The 18,710-nt window shown below is 47.9% G+C and overlaps 6 protein-coding genes across 6 annotated transcripts; all 6 read left to right on the forward strand.

Annotated features, from left to right (window-relative positions):
• Positions 1-776: 776 nt before the first annotated feature.
• Positions 777-2,507, forward strand: N7487_004750 (aldehyde dehydrogenase family protein; the record flags this gene model as incomplete). The annotated part of the gene is made up of 3 exons (XM_056872497.1): positions 777-1,000; positions 1,071-1,270; positions 1,327-2,507. The coding sequence occupies 3 exons, from the start codon at positions 777-779 to the stop codon at positions 2,505-2,507; spliced, it is 1,605 nt and encodes a 534-aa protein (XP_056730217.1).
• A 1,832-nt stretch (positions 2,508-4,339) lies between these two features.
• Positions 4,340-5,680, forward strand: N7487_004751 (SMP-30/gluconolactonase/LRE family protein; the record flags this gene model as incomplete). Its single annotated transcript, XM_056872498.1, has 4 exons — positions 4,340-4,428; positions 4,618-4,778; positions 4,846-4,989; positions 5,095-5,680. The coding sequence occupies exons 1-4, from the start codon at positions 4,396-4,398 to the stop codon at positions 5,678-5,680; spliced, it is 924 nt and encodes a 307-aa protein (XP_056730218.1). The 5' UTR covers positions 4,340-4,395.
• A 3,909-nt stretch (positions 5,681-9,589) lies between these two features.
• N7487_004752 (uncharacterized protein) lies at positions 9,590-11,074 on the forward strand (the record flags this gene model as incomplete). The annotated part of the gene is made up of 1 exon (XM_056872499.1): positions 9,590-11,074. The coding sequence occupies one exon, from the start codon at positions 9,590-9,592 to the stop codon at positions 11,072-11,074; it is 1,485 nt and encodes a 494-aa protein (XP_056730219.1).
• A 1,035-nt stretch (positions 11,075-12,109) lies between these two features.
• On the forward strand, positions 12,110-12,910 carry N7487_004753 (uncharacterized protein; the record flags this gene model as incomplete). Its single annotated transcript, XM_056872500.1, has 2 exons — positions 12,110-12,140; positions 12,195-12,910. The coding sequence occupies 2 exons, from the start codon at positions 12,110-12,112 to the stop codon at positions 12,908-12,910; spliced, it is 747 nt and encodes a 248-aa protein (XP_056730220.1).
• A 623-nt stretch (positions 12,911-13,533) lies between these two features.
• N7487_004754 (fungal specific transcription factor domain-containing protein) lies at positions 13,534-15,313 on the forward strand (the record flags this gene model as incomplete). The annotated part of the gene is made up of 3 exons (XM_056872501.1): positions 13,534-13,624; positions 13,692-14,203; positions 14,267-15,313. The coding sequence occupies 3 exons, from the start codon at positions 13,534-13,536 to the stop codon at positions 15,311-15,313; spliced, it is 1,650 nt and encodes a 549-aa protein (XP_056730221.1).
• Positions 15,314-15,577: 264 nt separating this feature from the next.
• On the forward strand, positions 15,578-17,922 carry N7487_004755 (Zn(II)2Cys6 transcription factor; the record flags this gene model as incomplete). The annotated part of the gene is made up of 3 exons (XM_056872502.1): positions 15,578-15,658; positions 15,721-17,800; positions 17,858-17,922. The coding sequence occupies 3 exons, from the start codon at positions 15,578-15,580 to the stop codon at positions 17,920-17,922; spliced, it is 2,226 nt and encodes a 741-aa protein (XP_056730222.1).
• Between the last annotated feature and the right edge of the window lie 788 nt (positions 17,923-18,710).

The following is an 18,710-nucleotide window of genomic DNA, read 5'->3' on the forward strand; positions in this document are numbered from 1 at the left end:
GTTCGACTCTCTTGGATCCATTCGCAACTGCAGCCATGTCACTGCCATATGGGCCAATCACATTGCATTTTAGCTTGACCAGTGCATTACATCCGACATTTCACTGTCCTAGTTTCGGTACGACGCTACAAATGCCCTGATAAGCGGCACTTCCGGGATGGTGTCACATCGCTTTACGGGACTGCCCTCATACATGGGCGCCAAGTTGTCCGCCAAGTCTACCGCACTTCCAATATATGCGACCGTTGCCTGCGCCGCCGGGACGAGCTGTGTCAGGATTTGTCTAGACCTTGAGAGACACCCGTCGGATCCTGTGGGTTTGATGCACAAGCGATATGCAAGGAGCCACGGAATACGGCTTGAGTACCCGGAAGCTAGTGGCAGCGAAGTACATACATATTCGATGTGTTTGACGCTATGTATGCCCCTGCAGCCCTGCAGTCCTCGAGTACTTTAGGCGTTAATGCATGGCAGAGAATGAATTTGACCTCGGAGTATTGATAAGCAGAAGTGAAGGCCCGGCAAGGGAATATCTAATACGCCGAATACGCCGAATCCGGACCCCGACACTGTACAGCCAACCAGAGAAGAAAAATAATGCAAACCAAACAAACAACTTGAGAAGAAATGGATCTTGACTCGGAAGAGAAAGTCGATCCGGAGTGTGGAGCACCCTGGGCATCTTTATCGGCTTATCAGGCGGGGAGCTCAACTTACAAACTTTCCAGCTATGGAGGCTTTCCCCTCTTATATTATTCCCCTCCCTCTCTCTCTCCATGTTCCGTATTCACCAGCGCTGTTTGTACAAAGTTTCATCAACTCTTACTAGCTCCATTAGCCCGCGTCGCCTATTTCACAGTTCTCCCTTCGTGATGTCTGACATCTCCGTGCAATTGACTGCCCCCAACGGGCGCAGCTATACCCAGCCCATCGGTCTCTTCATCAACAATGAGTTCGTGGCCGCCAAGTCTGGAGAGAAGTTTTCCACCGTGAACCCTGCGTATGTACATCGGAACTGTCTTATGGGACCCTCCTAATCGTCTGAGAGTTGAAGCTGACCGGATCTTCAGGAATGAAACCGAGATTACGTCAGTGTATGCTGCCGGCGAGGAGGATATTGATATCGCCGTCAAGGCCGCTCGCAAGGCTCTCAAGGACCCCTCCTGGAAGCTACTGCCGGCCACTGATCGTGGTGTCCTGCTGCTCAAGTTGGCCGACTTGATTGAGCAGCACAAGGAGACCCTGGCCACCATTGAAACTTGGGACAATGGTCAGTAACCTAGGAGATGGTTGAGCATCAAAGATAGAAACTAACATATCCTTTAGGCAAGCCGTATCAGGTCTCTTTGAATGATGACATCGGTGAGGTCACCAACACCCTCCGCTACTATGCTGGCTGGGCCGACAAGGTGTACGGTCAAACCATTAGCACTACCCCGGCCAAATTCGCCTACACCCTTCGTCAACCAATTGGTGTTGTTGGACAGATTATTCCCTGGAACTTCCCCCTAGCAATGGCAGCATGGAAGCTGGGCCCTGCGCTTGCGTGCGGTAACACCGTCGTCCTTAAGCCCGCCGAGCAAACCCCGCTTAGCGTCCTGTACTTGGCCGGACTTATCAAGGAGGCCGGGTTCCCCCCCGGTGTTATTAACGTTGTGAACGGTCATGGCCGTGTTGCTGGTGGTGCGTTGGTCAGCCACCCCGGCGTTGACAAGGTCGCCTTCACTGGTTCCACCCTTACCGGTCGCGAGATCATGAAGATGGCCGCAGGCACCCTAAAGAACGTCACCCTTGAGACTGGCGGCAAGTCGCCACTGGTTGTCTTCGAGGATGCCGACCTCGAGCAGGCTGCCAAGTGGGCACACATTGGTATCATGTACAACCAGGGTCAGGTCTGCACTGCGACATCCCGAATCCTTGTACACGACTCTGTATATGAAAAGTTCGTTGAGCTCTTTAAGGAGGTCGTCCTTACCACCAGCAAGGTCGGCGACCCCTTCTCCGACGACACCTTCCAGGGCCCTCAGGTCACCAAGGCTCAATACGAGCGCGTGCTTGAATACATTGAGGCCGGTAAGTCCGAGGGCGCGACGCTCGTTTCCGGCGGCGTGCCGCACAAGAACGTCGGTGATGGCCGTGGCTTCTTCATCGAGCCCACTATCTTCACCAATGTCAAGGACTCGATGCGCATCTACCGCGAGGAGGTGTTCGGACCCTTCGTTGCCATCGCCAGCTTCACTACTGAGGAAGAGGCCGTCACCCGTGCTAACGACACCACATACGGCCTCGGCGCCGCAGTCTTCACTCGGGACATTGAGCGCGCCCACCGTGTTGCCTCCGATATCGAGGCCGGTATGGTCTGGATCAACAGCAGCAATGACAGCGACTTCCGCGTGCCGTTCGGCGGTGTCAAGCAGAGTGGTATCGGTCGCGAGCTCGGTGAAGCTGGCTTGGACGCGTACTCGCAGGTCAAGGCCGTCCACGTCAACATGGGCACCAAGTTGTAAGCTGTTTACACTAATAAAAATGGATGGTCTCTTTTTGTCACTAAGTTGACCTGTTATGTATAATGACCGAACCTTTCCTGTTCACATCATCTCTGCAAACATCTGCAAACATGGTGTATATATTTGCTCTTGTTCCTGTATTGAACTTGTCTGTTTATCCTAGCCCCCCCCTCGCCTATAAATCCCAGTCACCAAAGATCATCTCAATTGGACAATCTCAATCTCAAATACCGTTGCCTCCACTTCTCAGTTTCGCTCTTCAGATCCCACACCCATGACCGCAAAAAAGGGAAAAGGGAAAAAAGGCAAGAACCCTCCAATGGGTGCACAGCCTACATACATAGGCAAAGTTACTTGAAATCACTTATGTAGATCAGGCCCTGCACCATGCAGTGACATGACGGCCAATAATTGTCCTGTAGGCAATGCCCCCTCCCAAAAAAAAAGGAAATGGAAAATCCCAACTCTCACAGGGTCTATTCGATGTCCATCACCGTATATTCGCGTCAGACAGCTAGCCACGAACACAATTGATGCCCAACTTTTTCTCCCCGCAGCTACGATGGCTGCAGGCCTTACCTGCATGCAAGCCTTACCTGGACCATATGGGGCAGGGTGCATCTGAGGATTGAGCTGTGCCGTTAAAGCCAATTGGTCACGGTAGGTATGAGGCGTGTACGGCAACACATCCATGAATGTTCATAGTTTCAGGCACTTTACACTTTATTATTTCCATTACACACTACCTTTTTTTTATAAACTATAAACTTCTCTTCCTGGATCTAATTCTCGGGTTCGTATTAGAAAAGGCAATGAATTTCAGCATAATCCAATTACCCACTCCATCTATTCCTTTGCATGATCCATCACCCCCTAAATCAAGGTGATACAAGTCGGCTGCAGGCACATTCTCGCAGACATGCATGATAATCAAAATTGCAACGCTGTGTGTATGTGTGTTTGTGTGTGTGTGTTTTTCTCTCGCAAACTCGGTATTGGGGCCCAATTTTCGAGTCAGGCAGGAAAGGAAAAAAAAGGTTCGGATTACCGTTCGAACTCCGGGATTGGTAGTCAAGAGTAAGTCCAGGATTCGGGTTCTCTGTCTTAGCGCCCACCAGCACACACACGCAGGAATCTCTTGCATCTGCATGCAGAGTCGGTCATGTGAAAAGCCACCCTGGCCCTGGTATGAAAAGTGATTTGACGGTACTTTGTGACGGATATTTTTCTTTGTTTTGCTACGGAGTACAGAGTACGGAGTTCTAATGTGATTGAAATTGATGTTCGAGCATAAAAACTCTATTATATAGATTGGGCGGCTAGCTGCACGAATTGATGCGGAATGGAAAGTTTACGCATAGGAAGGACTCCATCGTTCATGGGAATTTCAGAGAGTGTGTGATGATTCGCATTGCAGACACGGGATTCCTGCAGGAGATTCAATAGTGGCATTGGAGAGTTTTTTTTCCCCTTATATTTCAATTGCCGAATGAACCTGGAATTAGTGTGTTTCTTGTATGACTCGCAACAAAAAAGAAAACGATATCTATGAGATTATATGATTATATTGTTCCAAGATAGCAAAAGGTACGGAGTACGTGCTCCGTACCCCAGTCAAAGTGCCAAAGTGGAATAGTGAGCCCTCGTGGGGGTGGCTTGGCATATCCCACGTCTCATCTTTCATCTTCTCTGTAATTCTTCTCTTCCAATACTCCGTACATATATTCATATATCTGTGGACAATATACGGAACACCAGTGATTCCGACAATTTTGTCTTGACAGGTTTCCGTGACTTGAATTTGAATTTTTGAACAGTAAACCGTTTTATGCCTAACCCCCCTCTTCTCAATTCCCAAATAGCGGTGTCCACTCTATCACCGATCGGCATGTCTGAAATTCAGAGGTGGACGGTCAATGAGGTCAGTAATCTATGCTATTCGTCAATTCCTAATTCGCTTGGGTCTTTTGTTTTTGTTTTTTATCGCTGGTTTTCGTGTCGGTCAGACGTGACGATTATTCTCCCGAGCCTGTCACAGCACAGAAAAAAAGAAAAAAGAAAAAGAAATATACACCAATCACAGACAATCACAGAGGGCTAACTCAATCAGCCGTACCTTGACATTCCAGGAACACTACTCGAAGGCCCCTTTTACGATGTGGCCAACAATGAGTTCCGTTTCGTGGATATCTGGGACCACAAACTATATCGTCTCGATCTGGCAAAGGGTCCTGACTCATTGAAGGTCGTTGAGACCGATGCCTCTGTTGGGTGGGTTTCCCAATTTCCCGGAAATCCTTTAAATTGCATTTTGCTGAAAAACCACGTGGACTTTTAGCGTGACCGCTAATATTGCAGAGTCCAATCAGCTAATTGTTGGGGCCAAATTCGGTTTTGCTCGGCTGGACCAGACTACTGGGAAACTCTCCTATATCCATGATACTCAGAAGCTATGGGGAGAGGACGGAGAGAAGGCAGAGAGGTAAGCATAAGTCCCGAAAAGGAAGGAGAAAAATAAAAAACCCCAAAAAATATTACCTATGAAACACCAACTAACATCAAACCCTTGATTTGTTACAAAATGTAGGATGCGTTTCAATGATGGCGCAATTGACAGCCACGGCCGATTCTGGGCCGGGGCTATGAACGACCCAAAGATCAAGAAGCCGGAAGCAGAAGGCGTTCTCTTCAGACTGGATCCGGACCAGAGTGTGCACCACATGCTGGCACCGGTGACGATCCCCAACGGGATCGGATGGAACCTAACCAACGACGTGATGTACCTGACTGATTCGCCGACAGGCAAGATCTTTGCCTTCGACTTCGATGCGTCCACCGGCGCCATCAGCAATCGCCGGGTGCACTTCGATATCGGCAATGCACTAGAGCCCGATGGCTTCGCTATTGATGTCGAGGGCTGCATCTGGAGCGCTGTCTACGGTGGCGGAAAGGTACTGCGCATTTCCCCGGCCGGGAAGATTATCGGTCAGATCGATCTCCCGACGCGCAACGTGACCTGTCCAGCTTTTATTGGCACCGAGTTGTTTATTACTACTGCCAAGGATGATCGGGATGATGACCAACTCCCGCAGTCGGTTAGATATGGAGGCCGGGTTTTCAAGGTTGATGTTGGAGTCCGCGGCGTACCTAAGAATGAGTTTCGGTTTCAGTAGGGTCTGATGGGGACTTGTGTTTTTGTGTGCCATCATCACACATGGATACATAGTATGTGGTACGAAGTTCATAGTACATAGTACATACTCCGTACATAGCACCTACATACTGCCGGGACGGCGTACCATGCTTAGTTTGTTCTTGGTCTATTCTTATTCTACGTACTTTGGCCACATCCACTGCAACGTACATGTGCATACACCGCTGAGCAGCAGAAGGATCAATGGTGCATTAACTAGTACTTTACATTTCCAAAAAAAAAAATTAGGACCAAAAGGCGGTAATGGTTAATCGTCATGCCATTCGCACAATAAAAAAAAAGTACTTTGTACCGAGTACCCAGAAGACACAGTCGACAAATCGGGATATGCAGCTCCAAGCTGAAGTGTGGATCGAATGATCAACAAACGGGCGAGCACGCCGGTCCGCGCTGTCATTGTCCGGAAACCTGGGTTCAGGGTAGCCTTCCACTGCAGCTCACGCAAGGGACAAAAAAAAGGAAGAAAGAAAGCCAGGTTTATAGATCGAATCAGGTTTTTTCATTTCGATCTCACATCATGTCGGCCATATACTCCATACAGGCTATTGTAAATTTAGGATTGGATTCGATTCCCCTGGTTTCCGTCTGATTTCAAACTCGGCTGGGTTCTGGTCAAGGCTGGGTAACGCGTGGGCACTAACACCGCCACCTCTCTCTCTTTTTTTCTTGGGCGGATCCGTCCTGCATGGCGCAGGCACGGAGTGATCAGTGGTTGTACTTTGTGTATTTTCAATGTGATTTTATGGTTTTGAGCTGCTTTTCCGAGGACTATACGTGTGTATGTTGATTGGATTGATTTGAAGATCTACTGTACTTTGTACCCGTCAAGCGGGAAGATATCCCAGTAATCTCGATTAGACAAAGGTATTCTTTTGCTTTTTTTCTCTTTTTTTTTTTCCCAAGGGGAAATGCGGTTGCAGCGGACACGAGATAATGGGCGATCCATGCGGTGAACAGGCCGAAGCAGATCATGAAAAAGGGGGGCACAGTCTCCACTTGGAAGTTCAGAGAGAGTGTGTGAACTACAAATTGAAATTGAAAAAGAAAAAAAGGATCCAGTGATGGATGAATCCATTCCATCGGATATCTTTTTAACTTCTCCGTTTCTGCACAATTCAAATAGTCTGATGACACGCATCCGACCCGCGGGGATTGGAAGAACTCGATGGTCTGGGAACGGTGGTTTGAGACTGTACGCCACAAGTTGACAGAGAGAACAGCCCTACTCCATATGGAGTAAGGAGTAAGGAGTACGGAGTAAGAAGGAAATAGAAACATTGTGCTTCCAAATGTTTCCATATTTTTAGCCCTGTTCAATTCAACCAGTCAAATTCACTGGATCTATCAGACCGCAATTGTCTTTTCATTATGTCCAATGATTCGCTCAAATCCCGGGAAAAAAAAGAAAAGAAATAGAAATAGAAATAGAAAAAAAAAAAGAAATCGACAATATAGCGGGTACTCTGCACAAAAAAGACTGACAGCTCCCCTTGAAACTCTGTCGGACGCGGCCTCGGGAAATGCATGACAACACATCCAAGAAGATCTATCGTAAATTGACAAGCGCCGACTCTCCGTACTTATCCACATCCGGAGTATGGAGTACCTAGATCCGAATCCGCGGAAATCATGGAACACTTCCGGTATGCCTTTGGAGGACCCAAATCCTCGCCAAGATGAGGCGCTTCAGCTGCGCCAGAGCTCGCCTATCCCATAAAATCGCCAATTTTATTTTGCCCATTTCAATCCATTTCAATCCACTTTAGTGCAGTGTTTCTGGACTAAACACTAAACCGATCTCCGCTGCTTATTTGAGGCGGATTCTTTATCCCGTGACCTTGAAACGGAAACAGAGCTATCCACACGGCTTTTCTCTTGCTCTCACATCCTAAGAAAGGAATGACCGGATTCCTTTCCGCTGGATCCGATCGTGGAGCATCAAAGAGGTGATAGAGAACGTTGTCACCTGGTTACTGACTTTGTTTATTTACTTTTTTTTTTCCCCTTTTGTATATTTCGAATGACATCATTTCCAGCGCAGTGGGCATCCAAGTCATACAAATGGGTGAAACGAAGGATTTTTTAAGTTGATTCTCCAACGTCTTCTCCTGCGTTACCCTGTTCAATTTACCCCAATGACGTCAAAATAAATCTAGCAAGGTTCGATATGGTAGAATGGTACGGAGTAGATATATGAAGTGGTAAAGGGTGTTAAAAGCTAAAGACCCTCCCCCCACTGACTATTTCTTAGCTGGGAAACTGTCCCAATTACCAACGGTCAACGGCAACGGCCCCTTGTGCCGGGACACGGGGAAGATTTGGTGATGCACAACATTTCTCAATAAACTTTGGATTCGAACTTCCGTTCTTCCTTTCTGCCTTGTCTCTTTTGATTTGTAATTAAATATTTAACTATTCAACTATTTAGGTATATTTCCTTGTTTACATTAATATCAAAGTAGTTTAGTTTCTCCCAACTCCCGGAAATTGATAGGACCTGGACGCTTACAAGGCAACCATTGGGGATTGCCTCACTTACTATACCCGAGTGGGTATAGATCCGATAGGAAATGGAGTTCGGCATTCTTTCACTTTTCACCTTTTTTTTTCCAGATTTGCTCTTAGAAAAAGGAACTTTCTGGATTTTCGTGTCTCCATACTATCGTACTATCGTCCACTAACCTTCTACCTAGGCACGCCCCCAAAGCCCCCAAAGCCCCAAACCTTCCGAGCTTGAGAGAATAAAAAAAAAACAAAACAAATCGTAGTCAAAAAAAGAGCGGCAAAAAGGGCAAAAACGGAAGAAGAAAAAAAAATATATGCCCTCCCCAAAAAAAAGAAATGGCAGTCTCCACCTGTCCCTGTCCATGTCCATGGTGACGGCGCACACTTGCAGCTCCCGATGATTCGTGCTGTGCATGACGATCGCTTTCCCCGGGTACATTTAGGTACTTTTATCGGCTGTAGGACCTTGGGACTCTATAGGATTTGGTGTTATTTGTCTATAATAGGGGGGATGATATTAGTGTACAGGCATATTGGACATATTGGACATATTGGACATGTTGAATATATTGAATCTATTCTATCTTCTACTTCTATTTCTGTTATTTATATTTTCTTTTCTTTTTTTTCTTTTCTTTTCTTTTCTATTTTAACTATTCTAATTAAATATCCAAATAAAAACTAAAACTAAAACAGTACCGAAATATAAAATGTAAAAAAAGGAATAATAATAATAATAATAATTAAAAAAATTTAAAAAAGAAGCCCAATACTCCGGGGGTTAGACTTAGACTAGGGTGTCTCCATAGGAGATGCCCAACTATCCGCCAGACTGGGTCGGACAGAGAGACAACTAAGTTGTGTCTTGGAGCCATCCAGACCAGGTGATGGATCATTCTCTCACCGCTGCTAAATTTCAACGGTTCGCTCTCTTCTTAAGCTTGCCCCATTTTCCAATTTTTGTTTCTTGACTTTCGTGACTTTGCTCTTTTCCTCTTAGCTCTGTTTTTTTAAAGGGCCTCGGATCTTTTCCGTATCTTTCCTAGCTTTCCTAGCTTTTCTAGCTTCCTTAGCTTCCTTATATTGATTATCTTCTCCTCGATTCTCAATTGAAGAGAATCGAGTTTCTTGTTCTATACATCCCTTATCCTCATTTATTCTATCCATCGTGGCTGCCTTAGGGATTAGTGTGTTGAACGCACCATATTCGGGCTCACATTCACCCAACCTGTCACTTTACTCAGATAGGTATCCATCGCCTTCACCCTCCCTCTCTCATACTCCTCGAGAACCTAGCGACGAGGAGAGAGGGGGGTTTCGGTCATGCCATAACTCCCGCCCCGTCGTGGGAGATTTGGCTTCTATGTCGCAGGATTCTCGACGTGCAGGTTCATTGTCCAGAGATGTGGCTCACGCAGATGACCGTTCGAGTGACAATGACCGTGCCTTTACAAGCAACCGAAATCCTGCCCGCCGACCACCTCAACGACCTCGACCCCAGTCATGGCATCCATATGGACCCGTGGAGCCACCGCTGGAATCCATGTCATCCCGACCCATTGGTGTTCATGCCATCTTGAATCACCCGCAGACAACGGCGGACCCGACTGCACTCAGCCGTGAGCCACTGAGTCTACCGGGTCCATCTTCCTCACCTCGTCCCCAAGGGACCTCACCTACAATCCGCTCAGGATATGCACCGGCGTCGCAGCCATTATCTCCTAGGTCCCATTCACGCCCTTTGATGAATCCAGCATCGCCTTCAGCACGGTTTGTGGGTGGGAGCGGCAGGGCTTCGGGTCAGTCCAGTGTCGCACAGTCACCGCTAGTCCCCCACGAACCGTTGATGGGCCCACGTCTGCCCGTCACTAGCTCGCCCCTGCCCCTAGAGACGGGTCTACGCCCAATAGCACCTCTCGCTGTCAGTCAGCCCCCTACGCTGACTTCGCTGCATTCTACAACCAGTCTGCACTCTCGGCGAACTAGTGCCGGCCCCGGGCCTCTCACCAACCCAAACTCCCAAGAAACGAGCCCTAGCACGCCCCATTCAACTTTCAGTCCCTTTCACCATGCATCCCCCGCAGTGGCCAGTGTACCACTCGCACAAAGCAACCCATCATATCCCATTGCGCCTCCATATATGACAATGGATCCTCTGACTCGACCCATCCCCGCAACAAAAGGCCCCAGACACCAACCTGAAGCCCCCACACGAACCGGAACACCACAGGGTAGCCCTCTCCCAGTGGGAATGATACCATGCGTACTAGACATGCGATCCGGCTCCTCCAGCCAAGCCGAAAAGCGCAAAGCGAACAGCGACGCCTCACGACGGTTCCGCAATCGCAAGCGCAATGAAATGCAACTCGAGCAGCGCCTCTCCGCACAGCAGGACGAGATCCAGCGCAACGTAGAAACCGTCCGTCGCCAGAGCGAGGAGCTCCGTTCCCTGGTCCAACAACGAGACCACTATCGCTCCGAGCGAGACTTCTACCGCGACCACCTCGGCCGCACAATGTCCCTGAGCGCCTTACCCCCAAGACCCTCTTCTCCACGCTCCGCCCAACCCACCCTCCTGCCTGCATCAGAACCGGGCACCACGACGTCTTGGTCGGGCGCCGATGCTGCCCGATCAGCTTCAGGCACACAGCCCACTTCGGCGGGTCCCGCTCCCCAGGGAAGAATGATTGACTCAGTCCAATCCCAACCTGCTTGGCCTGCAAGTCCACCGTATTCTTCAACGCCCATTGCACCCGCCGGACGGGCGGTTGCTGGTACGCCTTCTGGGTCGCCTTCGGCAGCTGGGGGTCCGCTGCCTCCTCTGCAAGGATCGTGGTCACGTCCTTGACATGAATTTGCCGGCAAAATCAAAAGAAAACTTATTATTTCGTTCTCTCTTGTTCTTTCCTCCCTTCCCCTTGCACTCTTAATCCCTCCCTTATCTCTCTTGTGTGCTACCACTACCAGGAGAGACAAACAAGCGGTCACTGGCATGGCCGCTCGCAGGTGGTCTATACTCCTTTAGTGAGGTGGTCTACTCAAAAAGTGCCTCTTCCTTTAGGCTGGGTGTGTATAACTATCTGCATTTCCTGTCATCAAAAGACTCGTCGGGTCCCGCAAAAGTAAAATCTATACTTTTCTTCTCGCTGTCATTATATTATCCCTGTCTTACTTCCTCACATACTGTCTTTCTTAAATTTTCTCGCTCTTTTTGTGTATGGATTGCACAAGCGGTGATACCTCCATTGGCGATGTATTGAATCATCATTTTTGTTTTAAATTGGAAGATATATTTTGAAAACTGGACATTCAAAGCCATTTAAAGCCCTATGAAAGTTTTCTGCACCCAATTTTCACAAGTGCTGCCTGAACACCTAAATATGCCCCCACCGTCCAGATGTATATCTAAGACAATACTCGGATCCAATGTCTCGGAAAGCTTAGCCTACAATTTACTTTGGGACAGACAATGCTTTGAAGTGATTGGTCAATCCGTGATGGGACCGAGACCGTGATGCAGGCTCAGGTGGCACAGTGTGGCTCATGACATCATAAACCTACATACTACCTATATGTATTCTAAGATTCCTCAATTCATATGCCTGATTCTGGGTGAGATTCGACGGTATGGACAACTATCTATTGCGGGTAACATGTCCGCATGTATTTCTCTAGTTCGGCTTGACCCAAATATCTCCACATTTGGCGTAAGATTCGCACTTCGCGCTTTCCGGCTTAACACCGACGGCGATAGAGGGCTTATATCCGACTTGTAGTATCAAACCTCATTATGTATAGTATTTAAAGTCTGTGATATCCATAGTTACGAGTCAGTTTTGGTACCAAACCCCTTCTCACAGACCAACCAAGCAACTACAGCAGCATGTCTCAACAAACCATCATTCTCATCACAGGTATGCCACAAACTAAAAAGCCAACCCCAGTCCCCAGAACCTAACTCTATCCAGGCGCGAATTCAGGAGTCGGCTACGCAACCACCCAAATTCTCGCCGCAAACCCAAACCACCATGTAATCATGGCCTGCCGCAACCCGAAGAAGGGCCAACAAGCCCTCTCTGAACTCCAAAGCAAAGACCTCAAGGGAACTCTATCTCTCCTCCAGCTAGACGTGGAAGACGATACCTCCATAGCCCAAGCAGTCAGCACTGTATCCGAACAATTCAATCGCCTCGACATCCTGCTTAACAACGCCGGCTCCGCCGCACCTAACAGCAGCGGCCGCGCCAGACTGAACCAGATCTTCTCCACGAACGTGATTGGAGCAACTCTAGTCTCAGAGGCTTTCATCCCCCTCCTCCTCAAATCAGAGAAACCCTATCTGATCCACGTCTCCAGTGGTCTGGGCTCGATGAAACTAGCAACCGATCCTAGCAGTCAAGTTTATGCTGCGCCTTGGGATGAGTATCGCGCAAGTAAGGCGGCGTTGAATATGATAACTGTCCAGATGCACAAGCGACTGCAGAGCCGTGGTGTGCGTGTGTTTGCGTTCTGCCCTGGTCTTGTGAGGTCAAATTTGAGGGGTGAGGATGAGACTGCTGTTAGTGCGCATGGGAGAGCTGGGGATCCATTGGAGGCTGGGAGGGGGATTTTGGGGATTGTACTTGGGGAGAGGGATGGGGAGGCTGGTGGGTTTGTTAATAAGGATGGTCCGTTGCCTTGGTAGATAGTATATTGTTTTGAAGTAGTTGCTGGATACTTCGTAGCTTTGGAAATGTTCATGGTTAGTTAAAGAGTGAGGTCGTTTCCAGTGTAGAAGTGTGTGAACATGTGATTGGTTCCTCAAGTTCCGGTGGAAGTTCCATTCCAGGACTCCGGTGGAAGATGATAATCCACTCACCGCAATTCCCCAGCAGATCAGAGTCTAGATTTGGAATTTGAGACAAAGAACAGCCAATTAGCACAAAGAAAATTCCTCGGATCCTCGAAAATGCGGGGCCCCGAGTTTCCCCACGGATGTCGCCGGTTGCTCATATCCCCTTCATATTAAGGGCGGTCCTCCACAGGACAACGTACAACATAGTCGAGCTAAGAAAACATCTGAAAAGAACATTGAAACAAATAACTCAACAATCATCAAAAGAGTGTATCGAGTGCGGGCGGTCAAAGCTGCTGTACAAAACCGACCTCGGTTCACGTGCCAGTCACAGTCACTCGAGTACTTTTCTGTGTCATCAAGCATCAAGGTAAATCTTTCTCCGGAGTTCCGAAAGAGGAACTGCATATGGAGGTTAAACTAGCGCTAATTCCCTTAGCAGCAGACAGAAGAAACGATCGGAGTCCGTGCCGATGGATCTATCGTCTTCGCTTAGTGGTCTTCTGGCGGCCTTCTCCAATGCCGAGGATGTAGATCGGCTAGAGAGAGGCGGGGATGGTCAAGGTAAGACACAAGACACATGTGCCAAGCATATACCCCCAAGTCTCCGCATAGTCACTGACGTTTTTAGGTCCCTTTGCGCAGTTCGTCGCATCGGGGAGTAAGCCGATATCTGATCAACCACATATGACCTTGACTCAAAATGTGCCCCAGACATATCCATTAGACAGCTATCTCACAACGATAAATGAGCTTCTCTCGCCGCAAACCCCAGATCTTACTCTAGGGGAGCACAATCAGCCATTCGAACTGCAACGAACTTTCGAAACTCGGCTTCCGAATCTCTCGGCAGAAAGTAAAGAGTATCTACAGTTGAAAGGAGCTCTCAGGATAGTTCCCATCGATCTTCGGAATGAGTTGCTTGGGGCTTATATCAAATATGTTCATCCTCTCCTACCTGTCATTGATCTGCAATGGTTTTTATTAAATGTCATGGTCGAGGATGAATCTCAATTTCGGAGTCCGCTTCTTCACCAAGCTGTCATGTTGGCTGGAAGTGCATTTATTGAGCAGGAAACTGCCGTCAAAGCTGGGTTCTCATCGCGGAAAGCATTGCGAAGAACATTATTTGGACGAGCTAAGGTGAGATATTTGGTGAAGATGGAATCCATGGCAACTCAAGACTAATTTCGACTCTATTATCAGCTTCTTTATGAATTTGAGACCGAACCAGACGCATATACCCAGATCCAAGCATTATTGCTTATGATGCAGTGGCATGGAAGTGGAGGCGGCCACAAAGACCCAACATACTGGTTCGATCTCGCCTATTCGACAGCAGAGCGCGTCGGTCTCCTGGCGAGTTTAGAAACAGGTAGTTTTTCTCACAAGCACAGAATTTGGTGGTGTCTCTATGTGCGCGACCGCATCCTCTCCCTCGGCTTCCGTCGACCACTACGAATCCCAAATAGCGATGTTACAATGTCGCTATTGGAATCTACGAGATACTATTCCTCCGAGCCATATCACGAACTTGTGCTGATTATGCTGGGAGAATCGTCCGCCATGCTCAACTGGGAAAATCAAGAGCGAATGATGCTTCTGTTTATCCAAGAAATTAAACTTGCTCATTGTTTGGGCGTCATTATCAATCTTCTTTATCAGGATGCTTGGTCAACATCACAGTCGGGGGATTGTGAATATTCCATGGTGCCCAGGTCAAATGTATCTCAGGCGGTCATAACTGGATGCGAACACCTTCTGAAGACCTGGATTCAAAATCTTCCTGCCCCTGCACAGTATTTTCCCCCATCACTCTTGCACGATTGTCATACAGAGTCTCCGGAGATTGTTCTACTCGTTCACCAGGCTTTCCTATATCTCCTCCATCTCACTGCGATGTCCATACTCTATCAAGCCGCGTCGAGCGGAGGGGATGGTCTCCAAACCACTCTTGTCTCGGAAATGAGAGGATTGACTTTGCAAGTCAATGAGATTCTCAATGAGCTGCATGATTGCAAGATGCTTCATTTTCTCCCCGGAAGCACTGTTACTATATTGATTATTATCCTGGAGGCAAGCCTTCCTGACCTGAAGGTTTCGGATAATATAGTGAGGATGCAGGCCATGTCAAACTTGTATGCTTGCGAGGAAGCGGCTGGGCGTTTACTACAAACATATCCCGCGGCAGAGATTGTTCTTTCACAGGCGCAGAATGCCCGTGGACATCTTTTGGGGTTGATCACAACTTGATACAATTAAAAGCATTTAGTTATTTTAGCGTACATACAGAATGAAACCAATCAAGATACTAATATTATATTCTATTCTTATGCTTTGGGAGGCGTAGGCTAAGCTCGGTTCCCCGCGGCTATTCGAAAGTGCGGGGACCCCAGTCGTATCCCCCAGTCGTATCCCCAGTTGTAACCCCATTTGTGGTCTCCAGTGACACGGGACCTGCAGATTTCGATTTTTATACGGGATTGGATCTGGATAAAGTACTACCTTTCTATACCCATGGAGGAAGAGACCGGTGTGTTGCAAAAGACACTCCGTACATCGCGAGCATGTGACAGATGTCGCCGCCAGAAGCTCAAGGTAGATAGATCCCTTCACGACACCCCTGATATGAAACCATCGTTCTGACGGCGTTCGTATAGTGCGATAGCTCACGTCCTTGTGTTCTCTGTGCTCACGCTGGAAATAAATGCGAGACATCTCCGCGCTCTGCGAAACGGACTCGTAGACAAAATCCAGGGGCCAGAAATTTGCATGTGAATTCTGGAGTACACAAAACAATCGCACCAGCGACACACAAAAATCCTAATTATATCCATGGCACTGGAGGAACTGAGATATCTTATGCCGCAGAGAGCTCAACATTCTATCCAGAACGCTCTCCAAAAGAGCCCCAGTCTGGTGCTAATGCTTCTGCGATTGACTTCGCCAGACGAGTTTTCAATGAGGAAGAAGCTGGCCGGACTCTGACCGGTGCATCAATCCCTGGTGATACAGGAGCTCCTGTGATAGACAACTCATTATGGCATTTAACAGAAGTAGAGCTTCCCCCAGAGGCTGTGATGTTTGCCCTGATCGACGTCTATTTCGACCGAATGCAATGGTTCATCTTGATATTCCACGAGCCCTCGTTCCGACAGACCGCACGCCGGATAATCTCCCAAACCTCGTGGAGACGCCAAGATCTCAGTCCTACCATGGCTGTCCTGGCCGTGGCTATGATTGGCTTGCAATCTGTGCTACCAGATCAGAGATGGCCCGGACACGAATTGTTGCGCGAACATTCCGTTGACGGGCAGAAGTTAATGCACGGTTTAATTGCTGAAATACGACGGAATCTTCTCGATATCTCAATCGACTGCCGAATTGAAGCTGTCCAGGTTTGCCTCTTGGTGTCCTGCTATTATGTTTATCATAGTTCGCCGAGTATTGCTTGGACTGTCTCTGGTATGGGCGTGAGGTCTGCTTATGCCCTTCGTCTTTATACAAAATCGGCCCAGTGTGAGAATCCAGTCGTGGATGAGATTCGCTCTCGCTGTTGGAATCATGCTATTGTCGGCGATACGTTTGCGTCTATCATCTATGGACGGCCTTCTTCTATTGATACTGGACTTGTCGCTTTGCATTCGCTCAGAGATATGGATGACCTAGCCATTGATCCACTTCTGCTGAAAAATGAATGGATATCTGGTGATGGAATGCCAACAACGACAGCCGGGTTTTTCACTATGAAAGGTGAGATCTATAACATCATTCGACACATCCTTTCACGATTTCGTCGTCTCCAATTAAGAAAAGAGACAATCAAAGAGGACCTTCTGGCAATTGCAGAAGCCGCGCAAGACTCAGAGAAGCAATTAGTCTCCTGGCGGAAAAGGGTTCCTCGGCTGTTCGATTTTGAGTTTTGGAGCTCCGACAACCGCCTAGAGCAGTTCCAACAGCAAATCAAAGGGTTACCACATCGCACTAAATACCAAGCAGAAATAATCATCTTGCAGGCAGCAACTCTCCAACTGACATACGATGGAGCTCTGATACAAGCCCATCGACCTTTGCTCGAGCAGAAAATCACCGGTTCTTGCTCGCGCTCGGTGGTAGATGCAATCCACGAGTCATTGAGAGTAGCCACAGCGGCTGCACTGCGAATATCTCGCATCCCAGTTCTCCGTTTCAAGCATCATTTCGCCGAATCCTTCACTTCTCTACAACAATTTACTGCAGGAGTCATTCTTTGCATTCTGCCGACTAGTCAACCATTTACTACAGCCGCTCACGAGGCCAAGGCTGGAATCATGCGAATCATCCATGCTAGCACGGCTTTTGGGCCCCACAATCGTATTGCCAAGCAGACCGCACAGCTTCTGACTGAGTTGCTGAAAGTAACTATCGAGCGAGAAATGTCTGGTGCCCTGAGAGGGGGACTGGAAACAAGTCTTCCTAGGGACATATCTGAGAGGGGTCCCGTTCTGGGTGTACAAGCGCCCTGTATAGACCATACTGGGAGCCATTCGCCATCCGAGCGAGAAGTCTGCCGTGACCACCCTCCACCGTCAACAATTCACGCACTGTCCCATTCGAGACAACCCCCAGACATGGCCCAAGCGATACACGACGAGAGTAAGGTAAACGACCGACCAGTCCAAGCACCCATCGAATCGTCTGAATACCCATCTGCGAATATCTTTGAACAACTTGACGATACATTCGGTGCCTTTGGTGAGCGTGAGTGAAATCGAAGTGCGGACCAATGATCAGAGATTCTAACCAATGTGTTGATAGTCATGTTCAATCTGATACCCGACGACCAAAGTAGTGCTTGGAATTGGGGACGTACGGTCCCTTAGCAGAGAATCAGAACTGTATGAACAGACGGACTCGATCTGATAGCTGGTCTACGGAATTGAGTGCTGTAAGCGCTAGGAGGACTAGTATGGGTGTGAGCAAATGGTTCAACAAGGCCATGAGTAGAAGGAGAAAGGTGGTGAAAATGAGCTGGGAGAAAAGGCGGTCTTGGTTCATAGTGGGGTTCTGTATATGTAGCTCTAGGGAGACTTGGTTGTTACAAATGTTGAAGCACAGTCCTAGTTTTATACTAAATACTATCTCTAGGATATGATATATCACCGGATGAAAGAAAGAGAGTCCCTAATAGTGTATATTAAATATCACGTATTGTAGCAAAAGTTAACTATATCGGTTCGCCTTCTATAGGTACTTGTGTATTCTTTTTTTTTTTTTTTCCTTTACTGTTTCTTTTAGGTATCTGCAAGGAAATAGGTCTGGGTTCTTCTAATCTGCATCATGCACAAACAGATCTAGACCGCATTAAATGTAAGCGGTATGTTGCACTGTTGCACTACGTTGTTTGCTGCTTGTTTGATGTATGGAGATGTAGGCGTTTGCTCAGGCTTTGTTTGTCAGACCTCTAGTTGCCCCTATTTTGCTTGATTCTGTCTCCATAAAGCTACGCAGATAAACTGTGTGGCAATAGGGGAACTCTATCGTTACCACGTCTATCGATCACACCATCTTCTTTCCATATGTAAATTGGGCTTGATATTTACAAGTCTATAGTGAAAACTCGGCCGATGCCCTAAGATCTACCTGTGGACAAGCTACAAGGAGGAAGAAA

This window comes from Penicillium crustosum (genome assembly GCF_028827405.1).
Source record: "Penicillium crustosum strain IBT 35664 chromosome Unknown utg000002l_segment0_segment0, whole genome shotgun sequence".
Lineage (NCBI taxonomy): Eukaryota > Fungi > Ascomycota > Eurotiomycetes > Eurotiales > Aspergillaceae > Penicillium > Penicillium crustosum.